The 24,296-nt window shown below is 43.2% G+C and overlaps 1 protein-coding gene across 1 annotated transcript in view; it reads right to left on the minus strand.

The window, feature by feature from the left end:
• Nucleotides 1-23,604, minus strand: part of LOC128901913 (amyloid-beta A4 precursor protein-binding family A member 1-like) — a 48,829-nt gene extending 25,225 nt beyond the window's left edge. The window contains exons 1-3 of the mRNA XM_054184057.1: nucleotides 22,459-23,604; nucleotides 15,195-15,234; nucleotides 11,282-11,427 (exon numbers count right to left, since the gene is read on the minus strand). Of these exons, the coding sequence (XP_054040032.1) occupies nucleotides 11,282-11,427; nucleotides 15,195-15,234; nucleotides 22,459-23,604 (1,332 nt within the window). The remainder of the gene's footprint in view (nucleotides 1-11,281; nucleotides 11,428-15,194; nucleotides 15,235-22,458) is intronic.
• Between the last annotated feature and the right edge of the window lie 692 nt (nucleotides 23,605-24,296).

The following is a 24,296-nucleotide window of genomic DNA, read 5'->3' on the forward strand; positions in this document are numbered from 1 at the left end:
TCCAGATCCGGAATCCAGCTCCTGTCCATTGCTGACTCCAGTCTGGGACTTTCCCTGTGCCTGCTGGTGACGTGATCATCATCCTGGGAGCTGGATACAGTTTTGTATATATTGTATACTCTTTTTCATTATTATTTTTATTATTATTTACTATTTCCTTATTTATTATTATTTTCATTAAAGTAGTTTAGTTCTTTTTCTAAACTTGTAAATCTCCTTATCTCTTCCTCTCCTCTCTTTGGAGAGAGAGTGGGGGGAAGGGGCCATCTGTCATTCTGATTGGCCAATCCAGCCAAAGCCATGACAGATTTATTGGCACCCAATGTGGGGCCCAACTATGGCATGACCAGAGTTCTGATAGATGGTCTGCATACTTTGAATTCCAGCTTGCTCAGAGATTGATACAGACAGCTCACATCATGTCGTTGTTAAACAGATTATTGTATCGTCTCTTTGTAGGGATTTCTTTATAGTTAATTGATACGGCAATGCTTAGCTTGCCTTATGTGTTGTATTGCTTGCTTGCTCTTTGTGTCTGTATGCCGTGGTTCAAATGTGCTATTTTGCTGCTGTGTTTAATTTTGATCCATACTGTGGTTGAATGGATAGGTTCTTTACCTGAATACCTCGGGCATTACATAATGGATTCTGTCACTAATTACACTAATTACACTTTGAATTTTACCTTGGGAATGTTTAGTTCTCCCTTTACTGCTCATGCCAAATTGTCACCATCAGAGCCAGGTATCCTTCGGATAGCGTGAATCACAGTTGTTTTCCTAAAATCATGTTTTTGGTGTTGATTTTCCTGAATGGGTTGCAGGAGTGTTTTTTCTTTAAATCTTGGTGCAGGAATAGGTGTTGTACAATATGCACTGACACTACTCAGACTCCATCGGCACCAGTACAAGTTGCCCCGGTGACCAGAAGGAAAAAGAGGAGGTCAGTAAGTTCCTCTGTCCCTCGTGATAAAGACCAAGTAAGGCCAGATAGCAGGGGAGAGGACTCTTCTGATGAAGATCAAGGAAAGAGTCCTTCAAAAGATAAGGGAGAGGCTCCTGCATCAGCCCAGGAGGAGGAATCAGATACAGAGGTGATCATTAAATCCTTCTCTATGAAGGATCTGTGAAATATGAGAAAGGATTTTACCCAGAATGATGGTGAGACACTTGTCTCCTGGTTGCTCCGATGCTGGGATAATGGGGCTGATAGCATGGAGTTACATGGTAGCAAAGCTAGGCAGTTAGGAAACCTGGCCAGAGAGGGCGGTATAGATAAAGCTCTTGGGAAAAAGTCACAGGCTCTCAGTCTCTGGAGGCAACTCATATCAGCCGTAAAAGGCAGATATCCTTTTAAGGATGATATTGAATGCTGCCCGAGTAAATGGACCAGCACAGAGAAAGGTATTAAGTACCTGACAGAAATGGCTGTGAAAGAGGTGATTTATGGTGACTGTGAAGTGAATGTAGATCCTGATGAAATGCCATGTTGACGACCTATGTTGCGAAAGTTTGCACAGAATGCACCACCAATGTATTCCCATACCTTGTCAGTACTGATCTGGGGAGGATGTGATGATGATTTACTAACTGTAAATGAAGTGGCTAACAGAATGTGACAGTATGAAGACAGTCTCTCTCATCCCCTCACTGTAGCAGCTGTGGAAAGATTAACTGATAAAACTGAGAAAATGATTGAGAAAAATGAGAAACTGTTTGATAAACTGTTTGATAACTATCTAGGATGGAGGAGACATCCTATTCTTCCCCTCCGCAGACCCGTGTTGCAGCCATTAGGAGAAGACACTCTCCTCCAAATGCCTCTTAAACACTGACAGGCTTGGGAGATCGACCACCTCTCTAGGAAGCCTGTTCCACTGTTTGACCACTCTCTCGGTAAAGAAATCCTTCCTGATGTCAAGTCTAAACCTCTCCTGACACAGATTTGAACCATTCCCATGCATCCTATTACTGGATACCAGAGAGAAGAGATCAGCACCTCCCTCTCCACTTCCCCTCCTCAGGAAGCTGCAGAGAGCAATGAGGTTGCCCCTCAGCCTCCTTTTCTCCAAACTAGGCAAGCCCAGTGTCCTCAGATGCTCTTCATAGGACATGCCTTCCAGCCCTTTCACCAGCTTTGTTGCCCTCCTCTGGGTGCGTTCATGGACCTTAATATCCTGCTTAAATTGTGGATCCCAGAATTGCACGCAGTACTCAGGGTGAGGCCACAGCAATGCTAAATACAGTGGGATAATCACCTCTTTGACCGGCTGGTTATGCTGTGTTTGATGCACCCCAGGATGCGGTTTGCCCTCTTGGCTGACAGGGCACAGTGCTGTTGACTAGCACCTCCAGATCCCTTTCTGCAGGGCTGCTCTCCAGCCACTCCTCTCCCAATCTATACTTGTGCCCGGCATTACTCCGTCCCAGGTGCAGGATCTGGCATTTGTTCTTGTTAAATTTCATGCCATTGATGATTGGCCTCTCGTTCCTCAAGAGAGTCAACAGCACCTCCCAGTTTAGTATCATCAGCAAAATTACTAATGGTGCATTCAACTCCTGCATCCAGAACATTGATAAATATAATGAACAGAACTGGCCCTAGAATTGAGCCCTGAGAAACACCACTGGTGACTGGTCGCCAGCCAGATGTAGCCCCATTTACTACAACCCTTTGAGCCCTGCTGTTCAGCCAGTTCTTTGCAGTTGGACAACTTTTCCAGAAGGATACTGGGAGGGACCATATCAAAAGCCTTATTGGAGACCCTAAGGTGCAGGGCTTTATAAGTTCGTTCCATGAATCTCACCTAGAAGCAGAAAAGAAGTAACTGTCAAACAAATGTGTAGTGGCATTACATGCCCTGCAGTTCATTCCAATAAAAAGTGATCTTCTGAAATTCACTCATGGATTCATAAAGTTCCTATGTACATCCTAGGGTTTTACCAAAACAGAAATGCAATTACGTGGACCTCAACTCCAAAATAAATTTGCTACAACCATGTACATGCCTACTCATTTAATAGAGTGCACACAGTAGAACTTTAATTTGTGAAATGAGGGTGGCGGGTCACTCCTCCTTGGGGGGACAGAGGCAGAATATAAGATGAAAAACTCATGGGTCAAGATAAAGGCAATTTAATGAAGAAAAATAAAGGCTGTGCTAATAACTACTACGAGATGAGGTTTTGTAAATACTATAACTTCAGCTGCTGCTGTTGTGTTATCAGGAGAGCTAATAAAACTGGTGAGCAGGAAGAGCTCAGCCTCTTTGAGCTATTGCCTGCTAGAGCCTTCGAATCCTAAGGTTTTGCCTCTCGTCCTGGGCCTGTCCTGACAACTAGCTTAAAGACCTTAAAGAGACCCTCCCTGCTGGGAAAACCAGGTCTGGTCCCCAAGCCCCCACAGGTGTGTCTGCAGTGGATGCTGTTAAAGCTCTGCAGTGTTGTATGGAACAGATACAACAGTTCAAGTCGCAGCATTCATAGGAACTGAGCTGGTTACTGGGTGAGATACGGGAGAAGACTCAAGCCTCAATAGAGCATCTTTGTTATCGTATGGAGGCTCTAGAAAGGGCAGGCTCTGCTTCACCTCCCTGTTCTCCCCCTACTACTATTCTTTTGCATGGTGATGGTTTTTCCCCTATGTCTGCTTGTTCTCTCCTTTCCCATTTACTGGGGATATGGAACCCTCCCTCTCTTTTTGCATTTCTTATGGCGGTTTTCTTGAAGGGTTGAGATAGTGCTTTTCCCAGTGATGGCGCAAAGGTCAGCTTTATTTTGTCCCATTTGGGGGGCAAGGCCTTGCAGTGGGATAGGTCTTTGCATGCTCAAGGAGATGGGGTTGTGGATGATTCTACCTCCTTGCTTATGAGGATGATGGATTTCTTTAGGGAACTTGTGCTTCAACCTCATTTTCTAACCCTCTGCTCAGTCTGCGCCAGAGGGGGCAGAATGTGGCAGAGAGTACATCACAGATTTCTGGAGCTTATCTCACTAGTGATAGGCCTGGGGGCAGCATACCAATGTTTGAGGGACAGTGTGCTAGCGAGGTCCCTCGGTTTGCCATCTCAGTGGAAGTAGGGGATGGAGATGCACGCGACAGCAAAGACACAAGGGTTATTAATGTGTTAGAAACCACAGAAGTGCCTGAGAACAGTCACATAGGAATTAGGGCTTCTCCCCCCAAAAAGGTGGCGGGATAAATAGCCCAACTGAAGTGCATCTACACCAATGCATGCAGCATGGGCATCAAACAGGAGGAGTTGTGCAGCTGGAAAACTATGATATAGTTGCAATCATGGAAACATGGTGGGATGACTCGCACAACTGGAGTGCTGCAATGGATGGCTATAAACTCTTCAGAAGGGATAGGCAAGGAAGGAGAGGCGGTAGAGTAGCCCTGTATGTTAGGGAGTGTTTTCACTGTCTTAGAGCTTGACGATGGTGATGATCGGGTCAAGTGTTTATGGGTAAGAATCAGGGGAAAGGCCTACAAGGCAGATATCATGGTGGGAGTCTGTTATAGACCATCCAACCAGGATGTAAAGACAGATGAAATATTCTATAAGCAGCTGGGAGAAGTCTCAAGATCGCTAGCCCTTGTCCTCGTGGGAGACTTCAACCTACCAGATATCTGCTGGAAATACAGTACATCAGAGAGGAAACAGTCTAGGAGGTTCCTGGAGTGTGTGGAAGATAACTTCCTGACACAGCTGGTGAGGGAGCCAACTAGGGAAGGCGCCCCAGTGGATCTGTTGTTTGTGAACAGAGAAGGACTTGCGGGCGATGAGATGGCTGGAGGCCATCTTGGGCATAATGATCATGAAATAATAGAGTTTTCGATTCTTGGAGAAGTAAGGAGGGGGGTTAGCAGAACTGCCACCTTGGACTTCCGGAGGGCAAACTGTGGTCTGTTTAGGGGCCTGGTTGACAGAGTGCCTTGGGAGGCAGTCCTGAAGGGAAAAGGAGTCCAGGAAGGCTGGACATTCTTCAAGAAGGAAATCGTTAAGGCACAGGAGCTGGACATCCCTACGTGCCGAAAGATGAGCTGGTTGGGAAAAAGACTGGCCTGGCTGAACAGAGAGCTTTGGCTGGAATGCAGGGAAAAAGAGTTTATGACCTTTGGAAGAAGGGGAAGGCCACTCAGGAGGACTACAAGAATGTTGTGAGGCTGTGCAGGGGGAAAATTAGAAGGGCCAAAGCCCAACTAGAACTTAATCTGGATACTGCCATAAAAGACAAAAAAAAATGCAACAAAAGGAGGACTAAGGAGAATCTCCATCCTTTATTGGATGCGGGGGGAAACAGTGACCAAGGATGAGGAAAAGGCTGAGATATTTAATGCCGCCTTTGCCTCAGTCTTTAATAGTAAGATCAGTTGTTCTCTGAGTACCCAGCCCCCAAGCTGGAAGACAGGGACAGGGAGCAGAACGATGCCCCCATAATCCAAGGGGAAATGGTTAGTGACCTGCTACACCACTTAGACACACACAAGTCTATGGGGCTGGAAGGGATCCACCCAAAGGTTATTAAGGGAGCTGGAGTAAGTGCTCACCAAGCCACTTTCCATCATCGATCAGCAGTCTTGGCTAACCGGGGAGGTCCCAGTTGACTGGAGGCTAGCAAATGTGATGCCCATCCACAAGATGGGCCGGAAGGAGGATCCGGGTAACTACAGGCCTGTCAGTCTGACCTCAGTGCCGGGGAAGGTTATGGAGCAGATCATCCTGAGTGCCATCACGCGGCACGTACAGGACAAGCAGGCGATCAGGCCCAGTCAGCATGGGTTTATGAAAATCAGGTCCTGCTTGACTAACCTGATCTCCTTCTATGACAAGGTGACCTGCTTAGTGGATGAGGGAAAGGCTGCGGATGGACTTTAATAAAGCCTTTGACACCGTTTCCAACAGCATTCTCCTGGAGAAACTGGCTGCTTATGGCTTGGATGGGTGTACTCTTTACTGGGTAAAAACCTGGCTGGATGGCTGGGCCCAGAGAGTTGTGGAGAATGGAGTTAAATCCAGTTGGCGGCCGGTCACAAGTGGTGTTCCCCAGGACTCAGTATTGGGGCCAGTTCTCTTTAACGTCTTTATCAATGATCTGGATGAGGGGATCAAGCGCACCCTCAGTAAGTTTGCAGATGACACCAAGTTGGGCAGGAGTGTTGATCTGCTTGAGGGTAGGAAGGCTCTGCAGAGGGATCTGGACAGGCTGGATAGATGGGCCGAGGCCAACCGTATGAGCTTCAACAAGGCCAAGTGCCGGTTCCTGCACTTGGGTCACAACAACCCCATGCATCACTACAGGCTTGGGGAAGTGTGGCTGGAAAGCTGCCTGGCAGAAAAGGACCTGGGGGTGTTGGTTGACAGCTGGCTGAATGTGAGCCAGCAGTGTGCCCAGGTGGCCAAGAAGGCCAATAGCATCCTGGCCTGTATCAGAAATAGTGTGGCCAGAAGGAATAGGGAAGCGATCGTCCCTTTGTACTCGGCACTGGTGAGGCCCCACCTCGAGTACAGCGTTCAGTTTTGGGCCCCTCATTACAAGAAAGAGATTGAGGTGCTGGAGCAAGTCCAGAGAAGGGCAACGAAGCTGGTGAGGGGTCTAGAGCACAAGTCCTATGAGGAGCAGCTGAGGACCTGGGGTTGTTTAGCCTGGAGAAAAGGAGGCTGAGGGGAGACCTTATCGCTCTCTACAACTACCTGAAAGGAGGCTGTAGAGAGGTGGGTGTTGGTCTCTTCTCCAAGTAACAAGTGAAAGGATGAGAGGAAACAGACTCAAGTTGTGCCAGGGGAGGTTTAGATTGGATATTAGGAAAAATTTCTTCACTGAAAGGGTTGTCAAGCATTGGAACAGGCTTTCCAGGGAAGTGGCTGAGTTACCATCCCTGGAGGTATTTAAAAGCTGTGTAGATGTGGCGCTTAGTGACATGGTTTAGTGGTGGACTTGGCAGCATTAGGTTTACGGTTGGACTCGATGATTTTAAAGGTCTTTTCCAACCTAAATGATTCTATGATTCTATGTCAATCTGCATGTCTTTGGAGCCGGATTGGGGGGATGACCCTTTGTTACCTCTCTATATTCATGGCCTGGCTGGCGATGTTTGTAGAGAGGTCACCTGGGGGTTGGTGCTGGCAGGTTTGCAGGCTGCAAATTGCAGGTTTAATAACATGTGTCTGAAGGGGCATAGTTCCTGCACTTGCCTGGTTCTGCTCCGGCTTCAGACCCCTGCTATCCCCAGTGTCCCTCTCTGCTTGGCAGTGAGGCAGATCAGGCAAAAGCAAGTAGCAATCTTACCCCCTGCACCCCCCATTGGGTATATGATCTATCACACTGTTACCAGATGCTCCTCTCCCCTTGGGTCATATCTATCCTCTGTCACGGTCAGAGGTGGTGGCCTTGAAGGTTTATAGTGAGGATGGCTTAGCCCAGGTTTTTAGTCAATACTCCACTTCACCCCTTGGTGCCCCTGGTTTTTTTTGTAAAGCAGCAGGATGGAGACTTGAGGCCATGTGGACTACTGGGGATGGGGTGGAAATTGTAATGGATATACCTTTTAATTGTTGTAACCCATACCACCACCCAAAACATTGTCCAGAGCTGGGAAAGACAGCATGGGTTACTCCTTTTGCTCAGGGACCCAAGTGCACTTGGGTAGGTAATGCAGAAGGATGGGGAAATCCAATGTGCACCTCAAAGAGATTTAACCTTGGGGGAAAATAGCCCATGATTTGAATTGCATGATGCCATAGCTGCATGGAGAAGGATGGAGACTTGAGACCATGTGTGGACTACCAGGGATTAAATAATATTACCATCAAGAACTGGTAACCCTTGCCCCTTATTCCTGAGCTGTTTTGCAACTGGAGTGTTTGCAGTGGGCATGTTGGTTTACTAAACTGGATCTGAGAGGGAGTTTATAATCTTATTTGTGTTTGTTGAGGCGATGAGTAGAAAACTGCCTTTGTTTGCAAGTACAGCCATCTTGAGTACCATGTGATGCCTGTTGGCCTGCGTAATGCCCCTGCCACCTTTCAGCACTTTGTGAATGATGTCTTCTGTGATTTGTTGGACAGTTATGTCATTGCATATCTGGATGACATTTTAGTTTACTTGACCACATGGGAGGAACATGTTGTTCATGTTTGGGAGGTTCTCTCCCACCTTTACCGCCATCTCCTTTATGCCAAGCTGGAGAAGCACGCCTTCTTCCAACAGTGTATGGATGTCTTGGGGTACTCGATGGGCCCTGAGGTGTGAGCATGGACGTGAAGATCGACACTGTTCTTCATTGGCAGGCTCCCTCAATGGTGTGTCATGTGCAGTGCTTTTTGAGCTTTGCCAATTTTTATCAGCGTTTTATTCTGAACTTTGCTCAAAAGGTTGCCCTGCTCACAGCACTGACTTGTAAGCATGTCCCTTTTTAGTAGATGCCTGAGGTTCAGGGGGCCTTTGATGACTTGAAGCAGGCATTTACGATAGCCCAGGTTTTGGCCCACCCAGATACCAGTCGTCCTTTTGTATTGGAGGCAGATGCTTCCACCCATGCCATTGGGGTGGTACTTTCTCAGTGTGGTCTGTCAGATGGACAGCTTCATCCTTGTGCCTATTTCTTCTGCCAGTTGACTGCTGCAGAGAGGAATTATGATATCTGTGAGAGTTGTTGGCCATCCATGAGGTGTTTGCTGAGTGGAGGCACCTTCTCGTGGATCCTGCCAAGCCTGCTTTGGTACTGACTGACTATTGAAATCTGGAATGTTTTAGGAACCTGAAGTGCCTCTCCCCAGTTGACTTGTTGGGCACCTTTTTTCTCAGTTTCTGTTTAATGTCACCTACTGACTGGGCAAACAGAATGGTAGGGTGGATACCCTGTCATGTCAGGAAGCCCCAGCAGGAGCTGCTGAGGCAGATCCACCCCCCGTAATTTTTTTTCTCTGCAGGGTATATTTCACAGAATCTGCAGGAGAAGGATGGTTGTCTGTATCATGATGAGCAGCCGTATATCCCTGCTGGCCCATTGCACACACAGTTCCTTCAGCACTGTCATCACATGCCGACAGCAGGGCATGGTGGCCATCGGAAGACTCTGCATCGAGTCACGCAGATGTACTGGTGGCCTATTGTGCATGCAGATGTCATGAGCTGTGTTCTTGCTTGCAATGTCAATGTCCAGGCCAAGAAACCAACACAGAGGCTGCAGGATCAACTACATCCCTTACCAACTCCTGAGTGGCCATGGCGAATTATTTCAATGGATTTTATTGTGAACTTGCCTGTGTCTCAGGGCAGACAGAGGTGCCTGTGGTGGTGGACTTGTTTATGAAGGCTGCTATTTTTGTTGTACTAAAGAAACTGCCCACAGCCCCTCAGACCATGTGTTTGTTTTTGCATCATGTGTTTTGCTGCCATGGCCTGCCAGATAGCGTGGTGATGGATCAAGGGGCCCAATTCACTGCCCAGTTCTGGAGGCGGCTTATGGGCCTGCTGGGGGTGCAACTCTGTCTTTCCTACCTGTATCACCCACAGTCTAATGGTCAGATGGAGTGGATGAACCAGATCCTGCAGCAGTATCTCCCTTATTATATTCATTACCATCAGGATGACTGGGTCTCTGTGTTATGATTGGCAGAATTTGCCTGTAACAGCAGCATCCACTCTTCCACACAGCAGACCCCTTTTATGTGCAGTATGGTTTTCATCCCCATGACCACCCCGCTATTCCGGAGGCTGTCCAGGGGGTTTTCCCTGTGAAAGGCAAGATGCTAACTGCAATATGACTTCCTTAGAAGTACGAACACTACCTGAGACTATGAGCATTTATTTACCTCAGGGTTGATGTGACTTGAAGACCCAACCTAAGCTGGCTCTCACCAGTTGAGAACACCCCACATCCACGATAAAACAATAGAAGATTTACCTTTTAAAAAAACCCAGGCATATAACTACGGCCAGAACAGCAACAGACCAGAATCCAGTATAACCACACACACATCTGCACGGGACATTGGTTTAGAACAATGAAGATTAACACACCACTGACACATACATCCAAACCACCTGCACAGGACAGGCATGTACTGATCCTGCATGGGACAAATACATACTGATTACGTGAGCAATAGTAACTGATTAGCCCACCCCTTAACAAGTAATTTGATTGGTCTACACAGCTGTATTGTAACATATATAAACCCTGCTTTCCTCTGTATCGGAGTCCTCCATGCATTGGGCTGGGGCACCCCTGTGCGCACAGCTAAAATAAGAGAATAAATTCCCTTGGTAATTCTATGCTAAGCATCCTTGTCTCCCTCCTCAGATGGCAAATAACTGACTTTTACGCCCCTGAGGACTCTCAAGTGGTCTCCCTTGAGCAGTCGTGGCATATATATTTGCTTCTTCATGTTCATTTGGTGTGGTTTTTTTCTAATTTAGACTACCTTTATCTTGGTCTATATAAAATCGTGGCCCAGGTTAGTCTGGTCGCGTTTGGTCTGCAGCTTCCGCGTGCTCTCAAGATTCACCCTGCTGTTCACATCTCCCCATTAAAACCCATTCACCCAGAGCCCTTCTAGTGGCAACCTTGACCTCTGCCTCCAATTACGGTCCAGGGGCAGAGAGAATATCATGTTTGGGCTATTTTGGATTCCAGGATATCCTGGGGTACCCTGCAGTACTTGATTGATTGGGCAGGGTATGGCCCAGAGGACCATTCCTGGGAGCCTGCGTCAGAGGTGCATACCCCAGCTAAGGTTCAGGCTTTTCATGTCCATTATCCTGCTAAGCCAGGTCCACTGGAGGGTGTGGGGGCACACCCTTGGCAGGGAGGGGAATAGGGGGGTGGGGTCAGGTTTATGCTTGCATCTGTTCAAAGGAGATGATGATTTGTAAATAGTATGTCTACGTTTGCCCTTGGTTTGTTATCAGGAGAGCTAATAAAACTGGCTATCAGGCAGAGCTCAGCCTCTTTGAGCTATTACTTGCCTAGAGACTTTGAATCATGTGTCTTTGTCTCATTTCGGGACTGCCCTGACAATGATAGATTTTTGGCTAACAGAATAGAGCAGAAGTTGTACTGTACAAATTAGAATTATCTGGAACTTTTTTTCCTTTCACCCTTGTTCCAAAAGCAGCATTAAATAAGTGGTTTATCTTGCAAAAAGAAATATTAGTCACTTAATGTTTCTGAAACCACAGAGAACCCAACGTGAAAAGGCTTAAGTGTACAAGAAGTTCACATCTGCAGCTTTAAAACACCAACTTGAGAAACAGCAGGAGTCATCTCTCACCTTGATTCTGCTGACAGCCTCTTGTGCCTGTATCATTCTCACATTCTTGGAGGGAGTTTTGTCAGAAAGGAGTTGAGTGGAGCCGAGGTAATTGGCAGCAAAAATTATTCCATCAATCAAGTCTTCAGGATCACAAGGTCCAGGAACTACAAATACAGGGGGAGAAAATCACATTAAACCGTGTTAAAAAAAAATAATATTCTTACTACTTCAGCCTGTACCTAAGAACTATAAATGCTCCTCTGAACTACTTCACTTTAGCATGATGGCACGACAACCAATACTTTTAATCAAGGCATACAAAACACCGAGCATGTTTTCTCAACATCTCTCCAGCAGAAACTAATTGCTAATTCAATTTCTTACAACAGAACATTCTCCTATAAGGAAGGTTTCACTCTGGAGCAAAATAACCTCTTTAGTTTTGTTCTTACATAGAAACAAGAATATTTAAATTGTTCTCTCAGCACTTTGAACAGGTAGTGGAATCTCCTCAGGAGTGCTTTACAATTATGATATACACCCCCCCCACACACACACCCCCATAATAGAGGAGATCAATATTATCGAAATCACACTCATTCCCAACAAGGGTATTGTATTGGGGTGGGGAGGGGGGTGAGGTGTTAAACAAAAAAATTTTGATGGTAAATATTCAGAGCAAAGGCTCTCATGTTTGGAAAAAGCTACTGTCTTAGTCCTGCAAGATACTTAATGGCTTCAGCTCTCATCAGCTTCTGTGTAAAGTTAAAAGTCTGTGAGGTACTTATCACCTTACAAGTCAGTACAGAGGAACATGTATAATATACAGATTTTCAGGTGTTTGGGGATTATATCTGCAGAAGACATGGCTTTTCTCTATATATGTTAAAATTCTCATGATCTGAGAACAAGGAAGGTTTATGCAAGAAGCTTCTTGTTTTGCTACAAGTAAGAAAAAAAAAATCTATGTTCAAGGCCAGTGAAAATCTACAGATAATCATGATTTGAGAGAATTGGTAAAACTGTCTATATTTTATCAAGAAGTATAAACTGGTTTTGCTCTATGTTTTGTTAGGAACAAAACCTGATCCTTTTAGAACAGAGCTTTTAGTCAACTCAAGAGTTAGCCTGAGATTTAAGAGGTGCTAAACCTGAAGTTGAACATAACACAAAAATGCCAATTTTCTTCTAATTTACCAAAGATGACATTAACAAGGACTAAGAATTTTACTTCCAAATGAATGTCATTATTAAGTTAATAAAAAAATGAGTAGCTAGAGCTAAATCTTAATCGCACTCATAATATACACACACTTTATCATGAAGCTTTCCAATGTATGGCTTCTTTATAGATGAAAGTTTATGACTACTGATTTTGAGGTACCTTGAGTGTGCTCAGTCTGTTCAGATAATACATAAATCGACACCCAAAAAATGAAAGTAATTATGGTCACTAGTCACTCTCAAGAACAAAACCCAAAGGAATGGAATTTCTGTTATTAGGGCTGCAGGAAAATGATTGGGCCACTGATTAGGCTGTGGCCCAAGGTTCAGCTAATTGAACAGGATGTGGGAAACTACTGGCTGTGACATGAGAAATTCCCGTACATGACAAGTAACAGAGTGAGAAGCTGCCAAAAGTTACAGGCAACTCAATGAGGGATGGCTGGATTGCACTGGTGGTTAAGGAGGAGCTACGTGAGACTTCACAGACACCTGACAGGGAGCATTGGGGGCCTTTGGAGGAGTGGAACCTTGCAAGGCCAGCAGTGCCTGGGTAACTGTAGCATATAAGGCTGAGAATGTCTAGGGACTGGTATCAGAAATACCAAATTTGTGTACAGATGTAGCAAAATGGACCAGCAGGGAAAAAGTAATTAGATGTAAGTTGTTCATTTAGGAGGAGACCAGGGTGGAGAATGGGAGGGATCAAGGTAGATGGGGGGGAAGTACAAGCATGGGAAAATGGAGAAAAGGGGGGATAGAAGAGGCCGGTCGCATGCAAGCAGGCTGCCAGTCAGTACACTTGTTTGACTGAGCCTTGTGCCTGATCACTGCAGTCTGTCCTGTCTTATAATTAAATCCTTTTCCTTAATTCATTTTCCTGTGTGCTCTCACCCTCTATCCTATGTGAGCGCTGCAAGGTCTAAGTGCCAGCAACTGGAGAAGGGACCACAAGTCACATAGGCCCATAGGTTTAGGTGTCAGAAACTGGAGGAATCAGGGTGTGTTTATATTTCCCTAATGTATTTTAATACTCCGTGTGTGTGTGCGTGTAATTTGCTAGCAAACATCAAGCTGGACTAGCTGGCAAATAGGAGACCCACATTTGTAAAGACTCAAGGTGTGGGTGAGGGAGAGGCCCGAAGTCCAGGCATGGATATTAGAAAGGGAGATACAAGGGTGACAAAGAGGGCCAAGCAGCGGGAAAAAGGATAATAAAGTATGTAAATCATGTGATCTGTGGTGTTTGTGGGCCCCCATTGGGCAACCCTGTGCTTGATCAGTCACTGCAGTCTAAATCAGGACAAAGAACAAAACCTGTTGTTCTGACCACATGTCAAACCTGCTTCCATGATCAGGATGACTGGGGGGTTGGGGTGCTTTTCCTGGCTATCAGGGGAACACCCAGATGGGATAGAGCAAGCATCCTGATATCACTATGTCGGTGCCTGTTGCAGGCCTGACAGCATCAGCATCTTACCAACCACTTCCAGCCAACCACATAGCATCTAGAAGTGCTACATATTGGCATATTATTGCTCAAGCCCTGAAACGATACAGTATTTTAATTACCACTATTTGTTACTCTATGCATATCACTATTTCCATTACCAAACCCTTTTTAGCATAGTTCTTGATCAAAACACAAAATCTTAAACATAGGGTGAAAGAGGTACAGATAAGACAGGAAGCATATTCAAAAGGAGAGGGGAACATGTTTTATTTTTATGAGATGTGAACACACTTGCAGAACGACAGTATTGTTCTTCACAAGCCCCCCTCTGTACATTATGATAGAGTATGAAATTATCAGTTGAATAAAAGCGTAGTGCAGGTGAAAGTTTTTCTCAGGCTATCAATTACCTGCATAAAAATAGTGTGTTACTGCCCACTGGACCAATATCTCAGCGAATGCTAAGAGATTTTTTTATTTGTTGGGGGGCAGGGACACACTTTAAGATGGTCTGTGACGGAAAGAGGGCTGTCTACCAGAGACAGATCCTTCATTGGTTTGAATTTCCAAACCTCAGACAGTTTCAAAGCAACCTATGCAATTTACACCAGTTCATCTGGTCACAGGTTCTAAAACATAACATATACTTTTAAAGACTAAACCAATGCTAAAATGTACAGTCTAAAGACGGTACACTGTAAAGCAATCAAAGAATTTGAAGACATTCCAAATTAAATATGACATCAGTTTTGTGGGTTTTTTTTTCCATTCTATAAAGCAAGGTTATTTAAAGGTTATTTAATCAGAGGATAAGTACCTGAAAATCAGTGCAAGTTTCCTCCTACTTGCCTGCCAATTAAATCTCAGTTTTGTGGAGATTTTGACTGTTTTGTCTAACCTCTGTTCCTTATCAGACAACAAATTACTCTCTACACACATTCACATATATTATGAATTCCACGGTGTTTTTTTTTTTTAATCAGTGATTTAAATGATATTGATAACAACCCAGTAGAAAGGTGGCAGAAGCCATCACTAAAATGTTACAAAATAAGAGAGAGATTTTACTCAACTTCCAAGCAAGCCTACTAGGGTTTAATTCAAGTTCCAGGTTGGACACAGTTTAATCTAAATCAGTTCATCCAACCTTAGCAAGTTTTATGTTCTGTACATAAAAATAAAGTTCTATACATTAAAAACATTGAAGTTCTCCATATAATGAAAAAAAAAATTAAGTTATGAAATATATCTTACCTTCAACATATGTCGGGAACGAAGCCAAGCTTTTTCTGGACTGTAATCGAGACAAATAGGATTTCAAACAGAACAAAGCATGCTTAAATACACATTAAAAATTCCTCCATAAAAATGAAATCACAGTAATAGTTATTAGCAAAAGATGGTGAGAGTTTATTAGGAAAATATTTACTTTTAAATGAAAAGTCTGACCAATTATTAGAGGGTTATTATCCCTAAATATGGTATATTCTGTTAATGTGTTCATCAAGCAGGCAACACACTACATTATTTTGAATTGGCTCTTGGTGTTTGGCAACATGCTTCCTGACTACTAATTAATACTGTGTTCTCTTTAGCAAACAGAAAAATACATAATCTCTCAAAGACATTTTCCAAATAAATACATATGGAGATATTTAAAATGGACCAATACTATTATTATTCATGACAAAAAGCATTGATCTGCTCTGTTAATTATGAACCAAATTTAATTACTTATTAGGATTGTTCTTGACAGGTTATGCAGCCACCTACATCCACTGGAGTAAATGCATTTAATAACAGTCCTACGTTGATTATGTTTATGCTGTAACAAGCACAAAAGCACACATAAAAGTGTATGATTTAGACAATTAAAACTGCAAGCAAGGTATTTATTCCTTGTTTGTTTAATCAAGTAAAGAATCAAGTAAGTCTCACTTACTTTCATGAAAGGTGGACTAATAGAAAAAAAACAAAACGTCCATCCTACATTTGTAAACACACAGACTAAAATAATACCTGATTTCCAATTGTAATTTTCTATGAAAGACTCTGTGGCAACAATATAAACATCTAGAAATGATAACTTCAGGGGGACTCACCATTTTGTTACATTCAACAATATATAGATATGGGAGAATTTACTGAAGACAACTTTGTATGGTAACAGGTATACTAAAGCACATGCTGCTATTAAACCTTTCTGAAATAAAAGTTTTGGATAAGCCAAGCATTACAAGATGCTGACAAACTTGAACCTTATTCTACAATGCATTAAATTTGGAGTGACTCATATATATATATATATAAAAACAAGATCCATGTATGATCAGGATAAAGTATCTCAGAAGAGGTTCAGTTGCATTTACATATTCACATATATACCAAGTTGTTTCCTTTATGATAGGCAGTTTAACAGGTTCTGTACGCTTGTGACAATCACTTGGGAAGTGCACACTTATGTGACAGGTAAATGACTAATCCAGTGAGTCTTTTCCATTTATTGTTACAAGGATGTGAGGAATAAGTAATATTTTTCATCCTACTACACTGTCCTCACTGTAAAATAATTGGTGGCAGAAAAATAAAAGGCACATGAAACAGAAAACAGCCTAGAGAACCTTAAAATACTTGGCCTTTTCCCATCAAAGAGAGTTGCTGAGTTGCCCAACAAAATCATGAAAGCTCTTGTGGTGGATTTGGCAGTGTTAGGTTTATGGTTGGACTCAATGATCTTTTCCAACCTAAATGATTCTATGATTCTTCTCAGAGACAATATCAGCAGACAGAAATTTGTTACTAAGTAATGAACGCCTGCTGTCAAAATGCTTAAGGGAAATCAAGTGCTGAGAGGACACAAGCATTTATTTTCAAATCAGGAGCGGCTGTTCTTTGGCTAATCAATCTGTTGTGATTACTTTATTTTTACTGTGCCACCTACACCCACTTCAACAATTGCATGAAATTGCTGCTACTGTGATGCTAGCAGAGATTCAATTAGCTGGATTCTGACAGGCCTAGAGAACAAAACAACTGTACACTTCCAAAAAATCAGAGGCAGCTTATCTGCATAAGTATCCTTTTCAAAGTATACATTTAATTTTTTTTAAAAGACTCAAGGCCTAACCAAATTTTATGTATATAATTACAGGTTTGACAGATATTCAGTAATCTGAATAGCCAATAAAACTTAATTTCAGGATAAAGATGTGTAAACTAACATCAAATTAATGTTTTTATTACAAAGGCTCTACACAATTTTTTTTCATTCATTATCCATGTCAAGAAACACTGATAAAACTAAAGTAATAACAAGGTATCAGATACTGTTATTGAAAAGGGGGAATCATTTTTTAATTATATATCCATGAGTAATAAAAAAATACGTCATTAATGTTGAATTACTGGTTTTGTCCATCAACTGAACACTGTAAAATTTACATTTTAAATAAAGGTTTTGTTAAGACCTAAAAGCATTTCCCAAAAATGATGAGGCTTTGTCATTATTATTTTTGTAAGGGAGGTACTAAACCATGCAGAGTTGCTTATTTACGTAGGGAAAAAAAACCAGCACCCCACAGCATATCTGACTGAAATTACTTTGAAAGTTTATTACTTTTAACACTGTATGCAATCACATATTGAAAACTAAAATGGATAGCATCTTGTTTGTTCTTTCCTTTGAGTAAGATTAATGATATCTAACAACTGTCAGCCTTTAGAGTTGTCACAAAGCAACTACATCTGTAAACCGAATAAAGTCAGAGGCTTTAGCAAGCTAAAGAATATTGTAGATGAAATCATAAGGACACAATCCAATACTGTTGAAGGCTTTGGTGCAGGATAAATGAAGGACAAAATTACTAAGTCTTCTGAAAGCTTCCATCCCCTTCTAAATGCAAGCATAGATTTAAATTAGTATATATACACAGGCTACAAGCTTTTTCCCCCCCGTAGATGATAAAGAAGAAAAAAAAAGAATGGACTAAGTCTTGTTTAAATTTCAATCAATATTTCTGGTTACAGTAGATTGGTTTATTCGTTTCTAGAAGATATCATGCTGTTAGCTGATAGCTAAGCACAAGTTATCTATCAGCAACCGTGTCTGTTTGCTTACAGATCTCTGTAAACAAATCTAACATTAAAGTCTGAAAAAAAATTCTCATATCAGTGAGATGAGAAGTATTTCTCTTCTCATCTCAATGGAACTACTGCAGTGTGGAAACCTGCCAGGTACAGGCCTTGACAAAAAAAAATGAAGCGTATAGCTTGCTTTCAAAGATCCCAGATATTTTCTTTATGGCAAGATATTTTGCAGAGATAAGGAAGAGAGCTAGCTCCTATTGCCCTGAATACAGAGGTGATGTTGGCAGCTGTTCCTCAATAAATCAATACCCTCTAGCCTGTTAAACAAGTGTTGTTGCGGCCAAACACAGAGTAAGGAATGCCATCACAATTGGTCTTAGATACAGTATGTTATGCATTCAGTCAGACAGGAAGGCAAGCACAAAGGAAAAATGTCAAACCAGTTTTTTCTTTTTGTTGCTGTTTTGGTACAAGAGAGGAGATTACACATGTACAAAGAAGTAAAGAAAATAGAAAGGCATAAGCACTACAGACAAGACGGTAGCTTTTAAAAAGATTGCACTACCTCTTTATTAGTGGAGGTCTCTGCTGTACTGCAGACATCCTGATGATGTTGCCTACTTGGTTCAGCACCCCAGGGTGAAGAGGAATCAGGAGATAGAGACTAGACATGGTAAGAAAATAAAATTACATAGTTTGAGTGACCAATGTAGAAATACCTCTGGTTTGGCAGTGAGAATAAGAAATGAGGAAAACACCAAAACATGACAAACACTTTCTGAAGTGTTATAGTCCTTCCTTTTCATTGCAATGATTGCACAGTCTATTGGGATGTTGAGACTTATCTAAACAGCTAAATAGTCACAGAAAACTTTTTTTCTTTGTCAATAATCTATTAAATTAAGCACATTGAAAAATTAATAGCTGCCCTCAGTGGCAGACAACTGTGGTGGGTTGGCCACGGTCAGCTGTCACACCCCCACCCAGCCGCTCTCTCACTTTCCCTCCTCAACAGAACAGGGAGAGAAGATGGGAAAGCTCATGGGTCAAGATAAAGACAGGAAGATCACTTACTAATTACTGTCACAGGCAAAACAGACTTGACCTGAGGAAAATTCCTTTAATTTTTGCCAATTAAAATAGATTTGGATAGTGAGAAACAAAGACAAATTAAAACACCACCTTCTCCCCATCCCTTTTTCCTGGGCTCAACTTCACTCCTTCATTCCTGACTCTACACCCTAAGCAGCACAGGATGAATGGGAAATGGGGGATTTAGGTCAGTTCCTCTCCACCACTCCCTCCTGCTCACACTTTTCCTCTGCTGCAGCGTAGGTCCTCTCCACAAGCTGCAGCTCCTGTCAGGAAAAATCTGCTCTAGCATGGGTTTTCCACAGGCCTCAGTTCCTTCAGGAAATATCCACCTGCTCCAGTGTGGGGTCCTCCACAGGATATTTGCTCTGGCGTGGTCTCTTCCACAGGCTGCAGAGGAATGTCTGCTCTGGTGCTTGGAGAACCTCATCCTGATCCTCTTTTTCTGACCTTGGTGTTCATACTACTGTGTCTCATTTTTTTTTTCCCCTCACTCCTCTGCTCATCATCTCGCATTTTTGTCCTTTCTTAAATGTTTTCACAGAGGCGCCACCAACTTCGCTGACTGGCCATGCTGGTCTGTTACCATTATTCAGGAGGGCATGAATTGCACTTCTCCAGTTTTATGCACGGAATATCTAACCTAACTGCAGCTGCATAGCCTTTTCCATACAGTGTTAGTTTCTCGATGCTGTTACTCTTGCTGCTGTGCAAAATGAACTGATATTATATTTTAAAACAGATGATACAAAACTGGGAGAAGTGGCTGATACTCCAGAGGGTTGTGCTGCTATCCAGACCTTGACAAACTGAGAAATGGGCTGACAGGAACCTCATGAAGTTCAGCAAAGGGAAATGCCAAGTCCTGCACCTGGGGAGGAACAACACCAATACATCCTGTGGGCCACTCAGCTGGAAAGCAGCTTGGCAGAATAAGACTTGGGTCTTGGTGGACACCAATTTGAACATGAGCCAGTAATGTGCCCACACAGCAAAGGCAGCCAACAGCATCCCGGGCTGCATTAGGAAGAGTGTCACCAGCAGATTGAGGGAGGTGATCTTGCCCTCTACTCAGCACTGGTGAGGCCACACCCAGAGTCCTGTGTCCAGTTCTGGGCTCTCCAGTACAAGAAAGACATTGATGTACTGGAGCCAGTCAAGCAAAGGGCCATGAAGTCAATTAAGGGATTGGAGCATCTCTCATGCATGGACGGGATGAGAGAGCTGGGACTGTTCATACTGGAGAAGAAAAAGATCAGGGTGATCTTAACAATCTCTATTTAACTAGCTGATGGGAGGGTGTCAAGACACAGAGCCAGACTCTTCTCAGCAGTGCCCAGTGACAGGACAAGAGGCAATGGGCACAAAATGAAACACAGGAAATTCCACAATTTCTTTTTTTTCAATATACCATGAGGGTCATTGAATGCTGGAACAGATAGTGGAGCCTACATCCTTCAAGATATTCGAAACCTGACTGGACAATATCCTGGGCAATCCATTCTAGTTGCCCCTGCTTTGAGCAGGGGGGCTGAAAGAGACAGTCCCCGGTGGTCACTTCCAACTTCTGATACTCTCCTTCACGGCATCCTTCTGGACAAGTTGTCCAACTGCGAGATGAGCAGGTACACAGTGCACTGGGTGAAGAACTGGCTGAATGGCAGGGCTCAAAGGGTTGCAGTAAATGGGGCTACATCTGGCTGGAGACTGGTCACCAGCAGTGTTCCTCAGGGCTCAATTCTAGGGCCAGTTCTGTTTTTATCAATGTTCTGGATGCAAGAGTTGAATGCACCATTAGTAATTTTGCTGATGATACTAAACTGGGAGGTGCTGTTGACTCTCTTGAGGAACGAGAGGCTTTGCAGAGGGCTCTGGATAGATTGGAGCATTGGGCAATCATCAATGGCATGAAATTTAACAAGAACAAATGCCAGATCCTGCACCTGGGACGGAGTAATGCCGGGCACAAGTATAGATTGGGAGAGGAGTGGCTGGAGAGCAGCCCTGCAGAAAGGGATCTGGAGGTGCTAGTCAACAGCACTGTGCCCTGTCAGCCAAGAGGGCAAACCGCATCCTGGGGTGCATCAAACACAGCATAACCAGCCGGTCAAAGAGGTGATTATCCCACTGTATTTAGCATTGCTGTGGCCTCACCCTGAGTACTGCGTGCAATTCTGGGATCCACAATTTAAGCAGGATATTAAGGTCCATGAACGCACCCAGAGGAGGGCAACAAAGCTGGTGAAAAGGCTGGAAGGCATGTCCTATGAAGAGCATCTGAGGACACTGGGCTTGCCTAGTTTGGAGAAAAGGAGGCTGAGGGGCAACCTCATTGCTCTCTGCAGCTTCCTGAGGAGGGGAAGTGGAGAGGGAGGTGTCGATCTCTTCTCCCTGGTACCCAGTGACAGGACGCATAGGAATGGTTCAAGTCTGCACCAGGGGAGATTTAAACTGGACATCAGGAAGGATTTCTTTACCAAGAGAGTGGTCAAACAGTGGAACAGGCTTCCTAGAGAGGTGGTCGATGCCCCAATCTTGTCAGTGTTTAAGACGCATTTGGACATTGCCCTTAACAGCATGCTTTAACTTTTGGTCAGCCCTTAAGAGGTCATGCAGCTGGACTAGATGATCATTATAGGTCCTTTCCAACTGAAATATAATATAATATAATATAATATAATATAATATAATATAATATAATATAATATAATATTATATAGTATAATATTATATAGTATAATATATATTATATAATTATAATGTATAATATATATAATATATAATAATGATTCATAGCAAATCTCTAGAGACTGCAAGCAGTTGAGCTTGTATGTTTTCAGATCTGCATCTGTGATATTACCTTTATAGAAGTAGGAAATAAAATTAACAAGTTTTTCATATAAACTGTTAGCTTTATTATCTTCAGAAAACAAAACTGACAAGTCCAGAAATAACAGGAACACACAAGGTTCTATACCATAAGGTAAATTATTTGGTAGTTATTCGAATTATCCAGTGGATGTTAGGAAAAAAAAATGTAGTAGGACTTGTTTCAGAAAAAAAGTCAGTAGAGCTTTCTGTGTCAAATTCATCTCTAGTACAACTCTAATGAATTCAGCAGTGTTTCGTAAAGGAAAATTTGGTGCACTGACAACATATATGTATACTCCTTTTGCATCCTTTTGAATAAACATTTAAAACAGATACAGCATTACATAATTTACTGAGGAATAAAATGAGTCACAGAAGAGTATAACCCTCTCAGTTTCACTGTAATGTGTATTACGCAGTCCCTGTTCATTTAATTGTAACATGTGAGCCTATAGCTCTGTATACTTACATCTCTATCTAGTGGCCTCTGATCATCGCAGTCCCTGGTTGGGCTAATGTCCTGCCTCATCACCCAAATAGGTTCTTTTGGTTCATCAGGGGTATAAGGAGAACGAACAGTCCTTGTCTTCACTTCCTCAATAGCTTCTTTAATATCTTTGATGGCCAGTGATATTGCATCCCTTTTTTCCTTTCTGCACATCTGTACTGACTCTCCTGAGTTGGCTGTGGCTCTAGAGCCAGCTGACAGTTGACCATTGCTTTCGTGCCCCCTACCAGGGAGAGCATGAGCATGCTCTAAGCTCTGCTCTGACTCTAGCACGTCTTCAGCAGCCTTGCCCAAGCTCCGAGAGCTCTGTTTCACCTCTGCCACAATCTGATCAATATCTTCCTCTTGTTCATAGCTGTCTATTCTTGGATATGGAGCAAACTCTGCCTCTTTCTCAGGGCTGTCTGACTCTCCATCAGATCGTTCATCATAATGGTGAAGGCGGGCACCAAGAGCTTCCTTTCGATAGTTGTCAGCTTCCTCCCTTTCCCACTCATAGAGCTGAAGCCCCTCCCTAACATCAATGTCCAGCACATCTGCTATCTCCTCATACACATGCTCCTGCTGCCTATAGTCAGCATAGGGCTCAGCATACTGCTCATCCTCTCCTTGGTGGAGGGGCTGGTGGGCATAGACATAACCTGAGTACGCTGCATTCATGGCTTCCTCATGTTCAGTGGAGTGGAAATGTACATGATCAGGCAGTGTTCGATTATGAACAGCCTCAGTGTGCTCTGCTTCAGCATTTTCTGTGTACTCCTCAGATTCAGGCCTGTACTGCACTGCATATGTACTCTCATCCTCGTTCTCCTGTACTATATCTACATTATAGCCATCCTCTGCTGTGGCTATAACATCCCCTTCCACCACGTCCATGTCATTGTGGAAATCACTCTCAGTGCTGGCTGATCGAGCTAGCATCCCTTCCTCTTCCTGCCCAGATGGTACCCCTGGGTTGCTGTTTCTGTGCCTCGAATAGCAGATCACAGACTGTCGTTCCTCTTCTACCTGTGAGTGCTCCAAGTCAGCTTCCACTGATTCATTCATATCTTCATTTGCTGGCTCTTCATTTACCTCCACCTCAAATGGTATGACCAAATGGTTCATGGAAAGTTCTGGTGTGTAGGCCACTTATTCTATAGACATTTTGTCTACCAGGACTGGAAGGAAATTAAAAGAGTGATGTTATTAAAAAAAAACACATCAAAACCAAAATACAACCACAAACAAAACAAACAGTCAAACAAAAAAGCCCTATAACGTGGAGTCAACAAACAACCCCAGAGTAGCAAAAGGCACCCCTGTTTCTCCAACAGACAAAGTTTTGGCTTCATCAGCTCTGAAGTCAGAGGACAACCAGCACAACAGCATGACCTTCCAATGAAAATTTATTTCTACCAGCACCATTCATTCAGAGGTGGGACCACAATTCCTTTGAGAATTGCAGTTTACAGTTCTATGGCCAAATTCTCTGGGAAAGAATCCACTATCTCAGACCAGCCCAAGAGGTGATTCTATGGACCGGCCAGACATCTAGACAATGCAGACAAGATGCACATCAAAGCAACTAACTTTCACCAAGGCCTCAATTGTGGTAGAGATATTGTGGTAGGATGTGGCAGTGTAAAATGACAAAGAGATTTTATCCCATTGCAGTAGTCTGCAATTGGTCAGATATATGATACCTTTGCAGACTAGACATTTCCAACATGATATCTTCAACTGAGATTCTCGTCCTAGGGCACCTTTTAGTCAATGGAGGGAAAAAGACACTTTTAGGGTGCAATGCAAAGTGCCTG

This window comes from Rissa tridactyla, chromosome W (assembly GCF_028500815.1).
Source record: "Rissa tridactyla isolate bRisTri1 chromosome W, bRisTri1.patW.cur.20221130, whole genome shotgun sequence".
In the NCBI taxonomy this organism is placed as follows: Eukaryota; Metazoa; Chordata; class Aves; order Charadriiformes; family Laridae; genus Rissa; species Rissa tridactyla.